The 17,032-nt window shown below is 42.2% G+C and overlaps 2 protein-coding genes across 2 annotated transcripts; both read left to right on the top strand.

The window, feature by feature from the left end:
• The first annotated feature begins 10,320 nt into the window (after window positions 1-10,320).
• Window positions 10,321-12,527, top strand: LOC6553144 (sorbitol dehydrogenase). Its single transcript, XM_001979092.2, has 6 exons — window positions 10,321-10,646; window positions 10,705-10,738; window positions 11,056-11,525; window positions 11,849-12,067; window positions 12,126-12,247; window positions 12,300-12,527. Exons 1-6 carry the CDS (start codon window positions 10,593-10,595, stop codon window positions 12,481-12,483), a joined length of 1,083 nt encoding a protein of 360 aa, XP_001979128.1. The 5' UTR covers window positions 10,321-10,592; the 3' UTR covers window positions 12,484-12,527.
• Window positions 12,528-12,569: 42 nt separating this feature from the next.
• Window positions 12,570-16,644, top strand: LOC6553145. The gene is made up of 3 exons (XM_001979093.3): window positions 12,570-13,170; window positions 13,224-15,799; window positions 16,351-16,644. The coding sequence occupies exons 1-3, from the start codon at window positions 12,654-12,656 to the stop codon at window positions 16,396-16,398; spliced, it is 3,141 nt and encodes a 1,046-aa protein (XP_001979129.1). The 5' UTR covers window positions 12,570-12,653; the 3' UTR covers window positions 16,399-16,644.
• Window positions 16,645-17,032: the final 388 nt, after the last annotated feature.

Below are 17,032 nucleotides of genomic sequence, written 5' to 3'. Positions count from 1 at the left end.
AGGATATGTCCATTTGAGGTTTGGTTTTTATATTATATAAATAATAGTGTTATAGAAAGAAAAATCAATAGATCTCACTGCATATAATGAGTAAGGCAAACATGATACATCCATTTAAGACTCCAGTTCTTAAATATACATATACAAATATAAAAACAAAAAACGAAATTTGATTAAACTTTGTTTTAGATATTTATATTATTTAAATATTTACAGAGAGGCCAGGCCAAGTTGTATAAAGACGTACCCGTTCCCAATGGTAAACGTGACTGCTATGCTCGGATACATATTCCATTTTGACTTTGGATACCTAATCTCCATTCTGCGCTTGGAAAAAAGGTTTTCCACCTTTCCTGCTTGTCGGGCAAAACAAATTAGAGATTTGAGCGAGTTATTTACGACCCAAAATGGTTGATCTATGACGGGAATTAGGGGTTCAGTTAGCCGCGCGATGGGGGATGATGTCTCGGAGGGGAATGGGGAAATAAAGGGATATGTGTGTTCGTACACGTTTATCGGGTATCGCACTGTTTGTCTGAAGTTGGCCAGCTAGTTTTTGGTACCAAAATCACCGCATGGCCAAGAGTCGCCAGTCGTCATTTATCTTCTTTTGCCGTCTTCTTATGCTGCATCAAAAATTCAACTGCAAACCGGCCAAATAAATCAGTGCACTTGTCGCAATGGGCGGGAAAGAGAAGGACAGCTGGCGCGAGATAGAGACGGCGCGATGTGTCAAGTGTATTTTTGGACCTCGACAACTCTTTTGCTTTTTGGCATCTTGAGCATTTCTTTGGGGGATTTCCTTCTCCGCTGCTTAACAGGGCAATCCTTAGCGCCGAGATTTATGACATTTTATTTGGCAGCATCTTGGCGAAATCTTATCGAAATTTCAGCTTCTCTCTGGGCATCGGCCAGATCTGCAGTGCATATTTTCAGCATGACCTCAGTCCAAATGAGCTGCGAACTGAAAATCTCTTGTGTCGCCACCAAAACGAAAACCTTCCCGTCCGTCTCCCCATTTAATGGCCAAATTAATCGTGTGCCTAGCTATGCGTAAGTATGCGTAACCGGGGAAAAGTGAAAGGAAAAGTGACCCAATAACGCGCAGTGTCTCCGAGAAACAATGATAACAGCTTGAGAAATGGTCATTACCATTGGTGAATGGCCGGTCCAAGGTCAGCGATTTTGACCATATTTACACCTGCCAATTGTTCCTGTTCAATGTTGTTATTTTTGGTTATCCTTGAACTAAGGCTGTGCCTCAACAGTTGGACCATGGTCCTTTCTGTGACAATGGAATTACTGATCTGTCATGGTTATAATTTACACAAGGGAAATAATAATTATCCAGGCTCACATCCTACGTATTTACGAAATGAAGGTTACGAAAATAATTCTATAACACCCTTCTCAATATTATCGAAGCATATCTGAAAATGTGGAACCTATGTATAAGCCTAAGGTATTGGAGTTTGTCGGTGTCCCTGAAAATTTACAGAGCTTCAAAGATTGTGGGCCAAAACAGAGTCAAGTTGGCAAGTTGTATACAACATTTTGTGAATCTACAGGACAATAATTGTGCAATATTACCTATCCGCCCGAGTCGAAGGAATTAAAATAGAGATATGCGACACATTGTGTGATATTCCGAAAATGTATATGAAAGTATAATCCTTTTTATTTTCACTTTAAAGTTATCCACGCTCCGGGCCATTCGAAATGTGATAAGGGCCAAACGACAATTGGGAAAAAGGGAAAGTGCCGGATTAGAAACCATTATGTGCTACCCATTCCCAGAGGCACCCACACAGGGATACGGAAAGGTGCGTATCCAGGCGGAGAGAAGGCCTCGAGTGTGTGCGGTGGAACATCCATAAGTGTCATGTTCGGGTATCCTCATTCATCCTTGGCATGCACGCACGTTTTTTCGATCCGGCTCCTTTCTTTCCCTTTTCGGCAGACATGTTGTTGTTGCTTTTTGTTTTATTATGTGCACGAATTTCTATATACAACGTGTGAGTGTGTGCGAATGAAATAAATTCCGTAGCGCTAGAAGCAAAGATTTATTATCAAATTAAATTTCTGACAGAATTTATTGCTTTATCTCTCTCGCCAAACATAGTTCTTTTGCCTTTCGGCAGCCTCCACTTCCCACATCCCACCACCGCGGTGGTGGGTGCACCGAGCCACCCAACCAACACCTCCACAACCACCCACTCAAATGAATCCGCCGGCGAATAAACCATCGAGGCAAGCCCGGAATTCATCCGAGCCAAGTGGTGACCCCGACCTGAGCCTTCTGCTCTTGCTTCACCTTCGCAACACAATTTGCACTCCCCCCACTTTGCACCCGGCTCCCCTATCCTTTTCCTTATATTTTTGGGTGTTTTTGTTTATAAAATTTATAGAGAACAAATTTGGACACTATGCGCACATTATTTTCGCGTGTTTCTGGAACGTTTCTGGGTAAGAGGCCCTCATGCGAGTGGCACATTAAGTCTGATGCTGCAATACTTCCCCATTCCCATTAAAATGAGGCATTGCCCTGGTCTTCATAATTATAAGCAAGCAACACCGAGGAGCAACTCCAAGATCTTTTTTATTTCCAAAACGAATGAATTTAATTAAAATTCACTTGCCTGAGATCTCCATTGCACAAACTTATGACAAGTGACTTAAATTTACAAATTGAATAATTAAGTTAACCATTCCCTTTACGAATTTACAAAATATAAACATTGTTTAAAAAATATTATTTTTTTAATATATCGACACATTCCATTTTTATCCATTTGAACGTGAAAACACCGCTGTTGTCCAGTTTATGGTATATTTGATACCCTTTACTCAGAGATATGGAAGCGACTACACAAGATCTGCTTTTAATTATTAATGGCTTCATTGACGTTTGCTTAACTTCACCATGGAGTTGAAATTAGGTGTGAAAGTTTGTTTTGGAACGCTGCCACGCCCACAAACGGTTTTAATATTGTTTTTATACCCGTTACTCGTATACTAATGATTTGATATTTTTTAATTTTTATATTAGTCTCGTAAATTTGTGTAGATTTACCAAAAAACTTTTTGACACGCCCACTCTATCGCCTAGACAATTTTGTTATGTTTTTACATTGTATTATTTTTCCGCCAACTTCTATCGATAAACCCCTAGCTGAGTAACGGGTATCTGATAGTCGGGGAACTCGACTATAGCGTTCTCTCTCGCTTTTAAAGAATTTTATACCGATTTCTTTCGATATGCAAATAAAGCTCAAACACCCATTTTCTAAGCCGAAACCGTGTCGATCGATAGAGGTAAAATATATGAATATATAAACGCACGTTTAGAAAAAAAAGCGCAGCTTAAATGCTTAACCGAGCAGCAGCACATATTTTTTGGGTGGATTGGAAACTAAGCTGTTCATTTGAATCGAGAATTCCGGACATGTTTTGGTGCACCTATTGATTTATCTGGCCTGAGAACATATATTTTCCATTTACGTATGCCCCGGCCATGAATGAAACTTTTGCAATTTCAAATAATCGCCAGCGCCCAATAATGAGGCCGGAGAGTGCGCGTTTGTTGGCCAACACACGCACGCATGGCCAAATGGTGGGTGGGGCTGGGCGCTCCGAGTGGGGTGGCGCATTCGGGGGTTTTTTGGGATTCTGTCCGAGAACCACCGAGAAACGGCAGCCGGCAAAGTAACCACACCACAAGGAGGGAAAAGAAAAACTTTCTTATTGCCAAACTGCCAAAGTCAGAAGGCTGCCACTCCCACAGCTCCTCCGCATCCAATTTTCCACCCTGCAGCTTGGGTTCCGAGAAGGGGCCTTGAGGAGAAGCCGGGGAGGAAGCCAAGAAGACGCGGCGATAGCATGAGGGATTACAGCGCGTGATTTATATGGGATTCCGAAGAAATATGGGCGAAATGTGTCGGCAATTTTTATTGGACATTTTAAAAAGGCGAGTAAGATGTTCCTCCTAATGTTGTTGCTGCTGGCTCCTGGGAATACGGAATATAAGGAACTGCGGCAAAGTGGCTGCTAGATAGGGGGCGAGGGGGGATGGGGAGTTTCTGAAAAGCCCTGGCCGCACACATTTTCCGCGGCAGCTGCTCCCTGAGAAATTTTCCCCACTTGATTTCGTGCGTAGTTAGTAAGGAAGTCGCGTTCATTCGTTCGCAGCTCTAACGAGCCCCAGCGAATATTTATGATCAGCCTGGGCTCACCGCCCCCTTTACCACCCACTTCCCCTCATCATCCGCCTCCCCGCATCTGCCCAACGCAACAGCAACAGCAACATCAAGCTGAGGAAGATGGTCCGGCCAAAAGTTTACCCAACAGCTTTTTGGCATTTTCAGCGGTTTTGCATTAATTTAAATTTCGAATGCAAATGAGCCAATTTCACTGAGTGCCGAGTAGTGAAGATGCCTATTGCAACCCTTCAAGAAACGCAGACAAATTGGAAGAAGCTTACCAGGATGTATAATACATGGATATATACGAGTATCGCTCCGAATTCAGGGAGTGTGAATTGTGACGCGACAAAATGATTTAGTTTCGCGTGACTTAATTTAATCGCGGAACCAGGGAGCTCGAATATTTCACAATAATATATTTTGCCGCCCTTGAAAATCTGCAACCCGTGGCACGTTGTAATGGAAATTAATTAGGCAAGTTCTCCGTCTGTCGGCTCCTCTGACAATTCCCGCGTTGACTGTGCAAATTGCCTTCTCTATATCATTTTTAATTTAGTGGGCGCCCCCTCCTTGGGACACATTATATAATTTATATCGCCGATGTGTGAATTAACGAGCTAAAGTCACCATGAGTTTATGGCTGTAAATGAACAAAAGACTGGAACTGGCTGATTGTTTTAAAGGGCCTTATGGCTTTGTCACTTAATACAAAAAAGTGTCTTTTTATTAGTAGTTAATTGTATAACGACTTATGTTGGTGTTTAGACCAACAGTTGCCAGGGAGTATGATTTGTATGACTGAAAAATGTATTTAATTTATTTATTTATTTCCTAAAAATAATTGTATTATTTTTTTTGTTTTTTTTTATTAACTTAAAAGCTTACTTTTTACAATAACAATGTTTCCTGCAGGACAACTTATCAGCTTTCTTCGTGAAATATATTTCCTTTCGGTATTCCGCTTCTGACAAATTCTCGAATTATTTGAATACTTGGGAGAACTCAGCAAAAACCAAATAGCTACGCACAAGAAGCCCTTCCCTGCTCCCTAAATCAAGAAAACTTGGAGACCACAAGCCAAACTGCACTCGGAAAACCTAAACTCAGCTGAGACTGGGCTGAGAACGAAAAACTATTGGCGTCATCGTGTTGTCGTTGGCGAGGCATCCATCTTCCTCGCGCCGGAAGCACCAGTGGAAAACTCAGCAGCAGTGAAAAACTTGGGTACAGCACAATGAAAATCAGCCAAAGAACCAACAGAGTACACGGAGAAAAGAAAATGTCATCATATTTCTTGTTTGTGAGCTAATGTTTGTATATCACGGCTTGACCCATTTATTAATAAAATGCATTGTTAAATAGAATTCCATTCCGCCACCTAAGAAAACATTTAAAAATCCTTGGCATACTCTCTATTAAAAATTCAGCACAAAGATTAGAACATGATCCTGCTGCCACCCTGTAATTTTAGTAGAAAAGGAGTATCTTGTTTCGCTGCGTTTGCGGCGTGTTTGCAGATTGAATGGAGCACTTCCGACATCCGGTTGCACTTTTTGCCATTGCTGCACTTTCGTCCTGCGAGATGCAGCGGCTTCGGCTGCGTATAACTTGACTTACCAATCTTCTCCTTCGGCGGCCATGTCTCGGTTACTTTGACTCACATGTGACCCGGCCAAGTTTACACCATTCCTCAACTTTATGTGTGCAGTTTTTCCGTTTTTCCTGCTCGGCAAGCATTGGGGAAAAGCGCAGTTTGCAACCGAGATGGGATGGACGATACACAAAGGCCGCAGAATTCGCCTTGAAGGCTCTGACCGAACCGCAGACACTTTGTCTGGCTCCCGGCCATAAATCTAAAGCCCGCGTCCTGTCCCCTTCTTTCCGTCGAATGTCCTGCTCCTTTTTCCGCTGCAGCTGGAGTGGAGGATATAGAAAATGAAATAATTTTTAAAACATCAAAGTGTTGCGAGCTTACAGCACACCAGCTGGGAGTAATGACTTTGTATCTCCTGTTGTTTTGGGGGCTCCGCCGTTTCATTCATCACCAGCTGCCGGGTGTTTAAGAATTAAAGCTGAGTCCTGGCGGAAGTGTATTAGCAGACGAAACGGAAACGAATTTACTGATCGCATATCTCATCCTCCATTGGTCAACACCTTCACCCTGCGCCAACTCCAACATCCAATGCCTCCGTGCGGCAGCTGGCGCCTGGCATCCTTCGCATCCTTCGCATCCTTCGTATCCTTCGCATCCTTGGCCCGGGGCCATGGACATGGCGCAGGATGCGCTCTTAATTTATGGCATCGAACTTTTATTGGGCAAATTTCGGTTCATCTACATGCGTGTATTAAGACTAATGGCCGAGAGCTGCCGGAAGTTCTTCATTGACAAAGACAGTAACGGAGGATATTCCGAAGACAACATCTTTGGAATATTTATTGATCTCGAGTTGTGGGATTGTACAGCAGAATAGCAAAAACATAGCCTATTTTTCGGCTACCGACGAAAATAAGCCCAAAGATCACATTCCTGTCTACAACAGAGCACGTCCGTAATAAAAAATAATAATAATAAATAACTACAAATACGGACTATAAATATATATTCTTTTTTCAAGTTAAACCTTTTAATATAAAAACTTGTACACCAAATTGAAATTAAATTTTATGTTTATGGTTTTAAAACGAATTAAACCAAAAATGCACAGCAGTTAAGATCGTATTTTAAAAATTATGCAACTTCATCAATTTGGCGCATTTGTCATTGCAGTTTTCGAAAATATTAAACGGCAAACGGAATTGCGCCAGCCAAGTGGATATGAGCTCGCCTTACATTTCAATAATAGTGACTCGACTTCCTAAGTTCCTCGTTTTTTAAGAACTACATTTTGAAAGAACATTTTTTTATACTTAAGTTAAATATCGAAAGTTCAACACTGAAACCAGAATATGGCAATTCAATATTACAAATTTTAAACAAAAGGTAATTTTCCTTTAAACATATAATAACCTAACTTTTATATAGAAAATCGTGACATTATTATTTTACCTAATAAATCCAAATATATATATGTACATTTAAATTAATTATGACCAGACCGGCTTATAAAGTTATACAACATTCGAGTCGTATTCTAATGGAATAAAGCTTGTAATAAGCAATAAATGGACTTCCATGTGTTTTTTCCAGTGCTGGACCCCAAATGGAAAGAGGACAAAAGGTCGAGAGGATCGGTGCATCTAGTGGCCGCTTGGTGTTGGCGTTGCAAGTGCGTTTATGGTTTGATGATTTACAGTCACGCCCATAAATATTCGCACGGCCAGTGTGCACATTATTCGCGATTTATGCCATTTCGAGCATAACTCATGCCGCAGCACATGTAAAATTTATGCAATTATTAATTTAACACTCCTGCAACACTGCCGCCACCGCGCCCACGCGTTGCCACCCACTGATCCCCACCCTTAACCCATGTTATTCGAAACCGATTGCGAACCGTTCTCCGGTATCAATGGTCATGGAGCTAACACAGATCCATCCTGACCCGGCTAAACGTTTCCTGCGCAAAACCGGACAGACTGTGGCAGATGAGAAGAGCCCACTGGGTACTATTGTTTACAAAGTTCTAACCTTTATTAAATGTTGTGAGGAACTATTATACTATTACTAAACGAGGTATACAAAAATTTCCTCTAGCGTTGATGTTCTTTGCCTATGGATTTCAAATACTTGTAATTTATTATAAACGTTATGTCGTACCTGAACACATAGAAAGAAGTACTTCCCATCTCTGGCAAGAACTACAGATTTGGTCCACATCCACCCGCACTGGACCGCCATAATTTACTCGACGAGCAAAAACACTCACGAAAAATAATAAATGTCCAATATGTTAGCCCGTCCTGGCAACACATACGAAGCCAAAAGAAAGCAACACCCAACACACTGCCGGCACAAAATCGACATCAGTGGCAGCAGCAGCAACAGCAACAGCAACAGCAACAACTAAGCCGAAAAGAACAGCAGGCTCTTGGTCTGAAGACCTTGAATACCCTATGTAAGGTAATTTCGAATTCCGAGTCGTTTAAATTTGATTTAAATTATGGTAGGGAAAGGATCATATTTGAAACACTTACATAAAATCGGAAAATATCTGATATACATCCTTTTTTTATTACGTTAAATGCATAAAGCCTTTCGATCTACCATCACATTGTTAAGATTGATTGTATTTTATTATTTCAATCTTGCAGGCCTGAAGAAATACCAATAATCACCCCTTCTAAAATTAAAAAAAATTAAAAAAACTTAAGTGCTAAATGTTTTCTTTGTTAGCTTTTTAAAATCGTGCTGTTGTGGGAATCCTCTTTTAGTGTGCGCCATAAACCATGTTTATTCGGCATGTGTGGGTCAAAGGTTGATAAGAATGAAGAAGGAGGGAGCAGGAATGGGGGAATGGAGGATTAGGGGAGTCGCCGGATGCTGGGGCCACCTGCTAGGCTCGAGTGCATGGAGTGAAGTTCCATTGCGAACATGGGCCAGCATGTCGCTCCATTAATTTGCCATAAAACAGAAGTGGACTAAAATTTGTTTGCCGTTGTTATTGCCCCAGCAAAAAATTACAAATGGTTCAGTTCCAGGAGAAGCAGCAGGCCTTGGTTGGGGGTGGTTGTGAACTAGTTGTGGGGTCAACGCTAGGGTCTTCTTATTTATGGCGCAACCACTTTTGATGTTCTGTTAAATGTCCGCAATGACACATTGATACTTATATGTATTATACTTACAAGTATATTTTTGAAAAAACAAACACAAAAACAACATAAAGTTCGGTCAATATTTAATACCACCAAGTACAGGGAAGGAATTTATTTTTGAAAAGACAGTTTAGCTACCGAATTCACATTCCATTTATGTTTTTGTTTATGGGGTGCCTTATAAACTTTAGGTGAAAGCCAAGTATTTATAATTTTTTAATGCACTTTTTTTTGGGACCTTTTAAACCTTTTAAAATCGTATTGAAAAGAGGGTGCGTAGGAGATCCAGATTACGGATCTAGTGCAGCAGCGCCTCGATGTAGCTAAAGAACGTACAGCCCAGGGACACCAGCAATCCTCGCAAATTCTAAACACTTGTATAAGCCTATTAAAATATAGTATAGAGAACACAGTACACTACTCCGCGACTATCAGTAGGCACCAGTCAAAATCTAAAGTTTCGACACACATTCTATTCGAAAAATCAAATTTGTATCAGTCGACCCCCGTCTTTTAGCAGCCAGATGGCCGGCATCGTATTTGGCGGTATCGCGGCATGTCGCCGAACCACTCACTACTTGGGGATCCTACGGTCCTCCTACCGCCCTATTGGGTCTAATTCATCCATTAAGCCACTGCACCACCGACGACGTCGATACACCAGTTCCTCAAAGTCCGGGAAATCGCCTGAGAAGGGCCCAGGTCGGTTGAACCCAGGCAAAAAATTACAAATGGCTCAGTTCCAGGAGGAGCAGCAGGCCTTGGTTGGGGGTGGTTGTGAACTAGTTGTGGGGCCAAAGCTAGGGTCTTCTTATTTATGGCGCAACCACTTTTGATGTTCTGTTAAGTGTCCGCAATGACACATTGAGGACATTCCCTTTTTGTACCTAAGGCATATAAAGACATAAGTTGTGGGCTGTTGTGATCTGCTATTCATTCCATTAAGAAGGTGCAGGGACAAGAAAGCTTAGACCTATATCGTAGTTATAGGCTCAGACCTTATATATAGTTTTAAGCTTATAGGCAGCCTTGCATTTTTGGCTGAATAATCAAAACTAGATTGTACTTACATTGAAAATGTCATGGTAAATGCATTACAGTAGCTATTATTGCATACTTGGTATAATAATCACAAGCTTAACCAGGTGCAATATCTCACTCCAGCTTGAGGTTGCCATTTGTTTTGGAGTTTTACCCATGGGGGGAAACCAGACAATATGCAACTAATATCGTATATGCAAATTAATTTTAATATTAAGTTTATAAAATTCTGGTACTGCTTTAAATAAGATACTTATATCTCGCCCCCATGTGCTTGAAAATTATACTCGTACTAACTGCAATTGCACCCTTCTATGCACGTTCTACCTACAAACAAATACACCTCATAAATGTAATGCACAGCCAAACAGCTGTACTCAAGTGCTGATAAGGGTGATAACATTTGACCACAAATGAGAGTGGGTGTGGTGCCCATTATTTTCCTATCGCTGTCCGCGTCGCCTACGTCACTCGAACTGATAACCGCGAGTTTAGAAGTCAACTAGTGTAAGGTTTTAAATATTGGAATCAGTTGCGAATCGGCTGCCCGAGCGAGTGGTTTTTCGAGCTCTCAAATATTTCATTTAACATATAGAAATGGCCAAGGATAATCTGACAGCAGTGCTGCACGGCATTGAGGACATGCGATTGGTAAGGACAACATGATGTTGGATCGAATAATTACTGACCATGTCTATTTGGTTAACAGGAGCAACTTCCCATCCCAGAGATTGCCGATGATGGTAATAAATACAACATATGCACCAGTGTCAACAAAGTAGTTTAAAACTGGATAATTTTTGGTTTAGCCCAACAGCATTATACTTGCCCTATATAAATATTTCTTTCACTTCTAAACTGTTTAGTTCAACCCCTTTTTCATATTATTTCTTATCACGTTGATGACCTACAGCCTGAAGCAAAGTATCCCAAGGTTAAATATAAATGATTAGGCTTTCAACTGATATGCATTTTTGTTAGTTTGACTAAGCTAACTAGATTTAGTCTATTTAGTCCCATTTCGTATTTCATAGTATTGGTTCTGTTTTCTACCGCTTAGAGGTCCTCCTGGCCATGGATAGTGTCGGCATTTGCGGCTCTGATGTACACTACCTTGCACATGGACGAATTGGCGACTTTGTGCTCACTAAGCCCATGGTTATTGGCCACGAGTCCGCCGGTGTGGTGGCTAAGCTGGGCAAGAAGGTGACCACACTGAAGGTCGGCGACCGCGTGGCCATCGAACCGGGAGTACCCTGCCGTACTTGCGACCATTGCAAGCAGGGCAAGTACAACCTGTGCCCCGGAATGGTCTTCTGTGCCACGCCCCCCTACGACGGCAACCTCACCCGCTACTACAAGCACGCGGCGGACTTCTGCTTCAAGCTGCCCGACCACGTCACCATGGAGGAGGGCGCCTTGCTCGAGCCTCTGTCCGTGGGCGTGCATGCCTGCAAGCGGGCGGAGGTCACCCTGGGCTCCAAGGTTCTCATCCTGGGAGCAGGACCCATCGGCCTGGTCACTCTGATGGTATGTTCACCTTATTCGAAAATCATTTACATGTTAGATCCATACAAAAACAAAAACGCTTTTTAATCCGGTAGCGTTATTTACTAGGTTAACAAAGTATATTTTTGAAGTTTCTCTCCAACACAAAATTCTGCCAAGACTTAATACCTCCAAGTACAGGGAACGAAGACTATTTTTAAAAAGATATTTTTTGTTTATAGGGTGCCTTATTAACTTTAGGTGAAAGCCAAGTATTTATCATTTTATAATGCAGGTTATTTGGGAAACTTTTTAAAATCGTATTTTTAAATAAGACAAATTGTTTTTATTCCTTTTAACTACAGGCTGCTCAAGCCATGGGTGCGTCGGAGATCCTGATTACGGATCTAGTGCAGCAACGCCTCGATGTAGCCAAAGAACTAGGTGCAACTCACACGCTCCTGCTGAAGCGGGACCAGACCGCCGAGGAGACGGCGGAGCTCGTCAAAAAAACAATGGGCGGTCAGCCGGACAAGTCCATCGATTGCTGTGGAGCAGAGAGCAGTGCCCGTCTGGCCATCTTCGTAAGTAATCATAAAGGCTCTCGGTGAAATAAAGAGCTATAACGCCGATTCCTTCCAGGCCACTCGTTCTGGTGGTATTGTGGTGGTGGTGGGCATGGGAGCAGCTGAGGTCAAGTTGCCTCTTATTAATGCTCTGGCCCGGGAAGTGGACATCCGCGGCGTGTTCCGATACTGCAATGAGTAAGTTTAATAGGTTTAAAGATATCAATTGATTACCCAAGAGCTATTTTAGCTATGCCGCTGCCCTGGCCTTTGTCGCCTCTGGAAAGGTGAATGTTAAGCGGCTGGTGACCCACCATTTCGACATCAAGGAAACGGCAAAGGCGTTTGAAACGTCGCGAAAGGGACTGGGTGGCGCCATCAAGGTCATGATCCACGTGCAGCCCAGGGACACCAACAATCCTTGCAAATTCTAAACACTTGTATAAGCCGATAAAAATATAGCATAGAAAACACAGTACACTACTCCGCGACTATCAGTAGGCACCAGTCAAAATCTAAAGTTTCGACACACGTTCTATTCGAAAACCCAAATTTGTTGAGCTTCCAGTAGTGTATCAGTCGACCCCCTTCTTTTAGCAGCCAGATGGCCGGCATCGTATTTGGCGGTATCGCGGCATGTCGCCGAACCACTCACTACTTGGGGATCCTACGGTCCTCCTACCGTCCTATTGGGTCTAATTCATCCATTAAGCCACTGCACCACCGACGACGTCGATACACCAGTTCCTCAAAGTCCGGGGAATCGGCTGAGAAGGGCCCAGGTCGGTTGAACCGGGAAGAGAGCGAAGCCAAAAAGCCAGATAACAGTACTGTTGGATTGGGGAATGCAGCAGCGCCCCCCGATCCTCCCAAAGTTCCAGGAGAGCGAAGACCGGAGTTGCCGTACGAGGTCAGGCCAGAGATCCTGCCCCTCCAGGATCAGCCAAATCGCTCCCAGCCATCGCCCACGGAAGTCAAGCCCCCAAATCCACAAACAATTGTCTGCAGCTCAGACAACAAAGGTCCCTCGGGGTCTTCAAATAATCCTTTGGGATCCAATGATGACATGGTAGGGAAGGTGGTTGAGTTTGGGTCTTCGGTTAGGACTTCTGAAAATAAAGGTGAGCGAGGCTGGGATGAAATTTTCTAGTTAAAAAAACCCTCTTCCATGCAGATTTTGATATAAAGTCAATTCCAATTCAGTCTACCAACCTACCACCATTTACTAAGTCGAAAGATGAGCGTAAACTGGATAACTTATTTTCAATTGAATCCGAGCTAAAGACGCTGGCAGCTTCTGTGTCTGATTTCATTGATGACCCTATTCAGAAAAACTTCTCTCTAATTAAAGCGGAACTCAAATCTACTGACTCGACCTCAAAAGATTCTAAAGCAGATAAAAGTTTGCTAGGATCATCAAAGTCGATTGACGATACGCCTCAAAAAACCTCTCCAAACACCCATGAATCAAAAGATATAATCACAGCCAAAGACAGTTCTAAGCCTCAAACTAGTAATACTACATCTTTGAATCCAAAGCCGGACAATTCCAAACCAATTTCATCTCTCAAGACTGATGCAAGTAAAAGCTTCAATCTTAAAATTATATCAAGCCCATTACAAGAAAACGCTAAGACCTCTACTCAAAATATAGAAGACTTAAAAGAAATCCCTAATCTAAAAACCGGAGTCACAAAATCTCCGAAAGAAGCTGTGAGTTCAAGCTTTAACATGCCAGGTGAAGGTAAGATATCGGGTATTAAAGTCAATTCAAATACACTCGTCGACAGAAGTATGGAATTTAGTAAGATGCTAGATAAAGCCCATGAAAAGAGATTCTACAATGTTGACACATACAACGAGAACCAAGAAAATCGGGATAGGATCCTTAAATGGGTGGAACATTTTAAATCGATTAGTAAGAAGGCTGCATCTACCTCCGAAACCAAAAGCATAGAGGCAAATCCGAATCCTACAGAGTATAAAACTAAGAAGCCGTATTTCATTGAAACGTTGGTTAAAAAAGAAAATATTTGGGTTCCCAAAGATAAGGCATCTTCAAATAATATTACCCTCTCTTCTTGTAAGGACTCTACTTCAACAAATACCTCTAAGGTTGTCTCTCAACTGGAATTGCCATTAAAAATTGTGGCCAAGCATGAAGCTCCAACTGAGTTTAAACCAATGTTAAAGCCTATCCCGTCGTCTGAACTGCGGTCGAATAAGGACACCAATTTAGATTCCAAAACTGAAGCCACTAAGCACACAGAATTTATTTTAAGTCAGCCTCCATCAAATAAAGGCTTACAGTCTCCGCCGGCCGATTCCCTAAAACTAAATCCATTTATTGGTAATTCCAACGGTAAAATAGTTGGAATTGGTCATAACGAACCTAAGAGTCAGTCTACAGAGGAAATAGTGGCCTTGTTTAAAGACGACTACGATCGTGAGCAATACAAAAACGAGGACGGCAAAGTCAAAGAACTATTCGAGGCACTTGAAAAATTTAATGATAATCCAGGTTCCTGGTGCAGTCAAGCGGAAGTTCTAGCATCGGATAAGAACAGAGTACAAATTGGAATTCACGAAAAACGCCACCTTGGCACCTCTGCCTCTGGCAATAAATCTAAAGATCACTTTACCAAACTTGGAGACTTGGACTCAACCATCCGAGAAGACGAAGCGGTACCAGATCAGAAAAACGAAGACTACTTCGTCAAACTCAGTAACTTGGCCTCCACTATCCGAGAAGAAAGCAGTGATAAGCTGAACAAGAATGCCGAGTCTGCAAAGAGTGAAAAGAACGAAAAAGAAAAAGATCATGTAGAACAGAAAAGCTTTGATCTAGCAGAGAAGGTTTCGTCGTTCATGAAGTCCGCCGAAAAGGGTGGTATCAAAGACGATGCTACGCAAAAACCACGAAGATTTGAGAAAGGAGAATCGAGGAGCAGCAGTAGCAAAGTTACAACTACATCGGAGCTAACCCCTAGCGATCTTTATGATCCAGTGTCTCCAGAGATTTCCTCACCAGCCCTTTCAGAAACAGGCAATGCGGAACTTAAGGAAGATGCCGAAGAATCCAGTCAAAGCCTAGAGGCTCCAGAGGTGAAGCCCAAAAAGGAGGAAATCAAAGTCAAGGAACCCACCTCAGTGGATGAGACCAGAACCAAGGTCGCCGAAAAGCCTCCGGTCGAGGTAAATCAAGCTAAGAACAAAAAGCCTCAGTTGGATGATGGGGAGCTAGCCCTGAAGCTCCGGGACAAAGCTACGGGTGAGATCCCGGCGACTGCAGTGCCACTGAAGCCAATGAAAGTTGAAAAAACCTTCATGCAACACCTTTTTGACAAGATCTTGGGCAGAGGAAAGAGCGACGAAGGCAAACGGCGAATGTCTTCTTTTAGTGGTCAACGTCACCTGAGCACATTTTCAATGAATACTTCATCTTATGGCATTGCCGCAGGGCCTCAGAATGGGGATAGGGTTCTCGTCAAGAGGGAGTTAGATCTGTTCGCCAAGAATGATGACACTGAGATAAAGGGAGGCTCGCCGGAGTGCTCGTCACCCAAAAAGTCACCGCGTGAGCTTCTCCGGGAGAAGCAGCAGACCAAGAACATCAAGATCCTTGGTGGTTCCGAGGAGTGTGCCAAGAAGATGAAGCGGCTGAAGGAAATCGCGAAGGACAAAGACGACGATGACTGCGACCGTCGATGCTTTTCTAACAATCTATCGCGCTTTTTACGCCAGCTCTGGGTAAGATTGAGTTCACTGAACCGAAAACGCTCTACGTCAGACTGTAGCATATAGATTAAGGCTAATGGGCACTTAGGAGTGGACTTTGTCATTTTTTAGTTTTACTATTATCGACAATATTTAAATGTCGCAAGTGATTCTTTTTCGGTAAATATGTCCAGGTAAAGAATCGATCAAGAATTCAACTAACCCACTCTTTGGCCAAATTTTGGGGGTAAACAGAACGGAAATATACTGCGAACTATTATCAGAGACCTATTTGAATGTCATATCGAGGTGACTGACGCCCAGCGAACTGTAGTATATAGATTAGCTTCATTTCACACGACATCGTAGAAAAACGAGGGAATTATTCAGAGTCAATTAAAATTTTATACCACCCCGGGGTCTGATAAGCTGTCGCAAAGCAGCGTCGGTTCAACTTTGATAGTAAAAGTCTGGCGACTACACAACCGAGCAATGAACACATTTTGAAATATAAATATAACTTTGGGAGGCAACCTAGGTTGTTTGTAGGTCAAGACAGAATGCTCTAACCGATGGGGGCACAGTTCTCTACAATTCCAGATGCGGCAAACCCCTCAAACAAAACTAAATAATCTGCTCATCTACCCGACAACACGAGATCCCGAGACCAGAGAGGTTGATGTCATTGAAATTGGATATCAGGCTGGATGGAATTATGCCCAGTATATGCATATACCCAAAAAGCGGTCGAACTGATGACATTCTGGAACCCATAAAGTGTACTTTAAGGAGCTTACGATTTGACTTTCGAATTATATTCATCACAATAAAATTTTAATTATAAAGCTATTAAAAATACCCATCCAGGGTGGTCTTAATCAGTAGTTTAAATTAACATTGACTCTAAATGTACATATAAGAAACTTTTGCCTAGTTCCGACATTCATTCATGCTTTTGTATATCAATGCTTATGTATATCAACAAAAAGATTTATAGATTCAATGTATGCATTTTTTTGGGCAGAGCGCTACTGGGGACTTAAGTAAGCAAACGCAGATTACAAAATCGAAAAGCTAGAGGAAAAAATTCCAATTTTTGGAATATAGTAAGGACGTGACGGATGTCTCTAGAATCCGGAGATCTCAGCGCTTATACGGACAAGCAAATGGACGGACAGACGGACATGTTCTACTCGGCTGGTGACCCTGATTAAAAATATATATAATGGGAAACGTTCCATTCTTCCTGTTACTTTTCAAGAAAAT

Source organism: Drosophila erecta, unplaced genomic scaffold (assembly GCF_003286155.1).
Source record: "Drosophila erecta strain 14021-0224.00,06,07 unplaced genomic scaffold, DereRS2 tig00000000-arrow-pilon, whole genome shotgun sequence".
Taxonomy (NCBI): domain Eukaryota; kingdom Metazoa; phylum Arthropoda; class Insecta; order Diptera; family Drosophilidae; genus Drosophila; species Drosophila erecta.
This window is presented reverse-complemented; position numbering and strand designations above follow the sequence as displayed.

Excerpts from the sequence above, each read along its gene's own strand:
- LOC6553144 (XM_001979092.2), top strand. The coding sequence starts at position 10,593 with ATGGCCAAGGATAATCTGACAGCAGTGCTGCACGGCATTGAGGACATG. Across the intron at positions 10,647-10,704 it reads GCATTGAGGACATGCGATTG|GAGCAACTTCCCATCCCAGA; the intron begins GTAAGGACAACA and ends TTTGGTTAACAG. Across the intron at positions 10,739-11,055 it reads CCCAGAGATTGCCGATGATG|AGGTCCTCCTGGCCATGGAT; the intron begins GTAATAAATACA and ends TCTACCGCTTAG.
- LOC6553145 (XM_001979093.3), top strand. The coding sequence starts at position 12,654 with ATGGCCGGCATCGTATTTGGCGGTATCGCGGCATGTCGCCGAACCACT. Across the intron at positions 13,171-13,223 it reads TAGGACTTCTGAAAATAAAG|ATTTTGATATAAAGTCAATT; the intron begins GTGAGCGAGGCT and ends TCTTCCATGCAG. Across the intron at positions 15,800-16,350 it reads GCTTTTTACGCCAGCTCTGG|TTCTCTACAATTCCAGATGC; the intron begins GTAAGATTGAGT and ends ATGGGGGCACAG.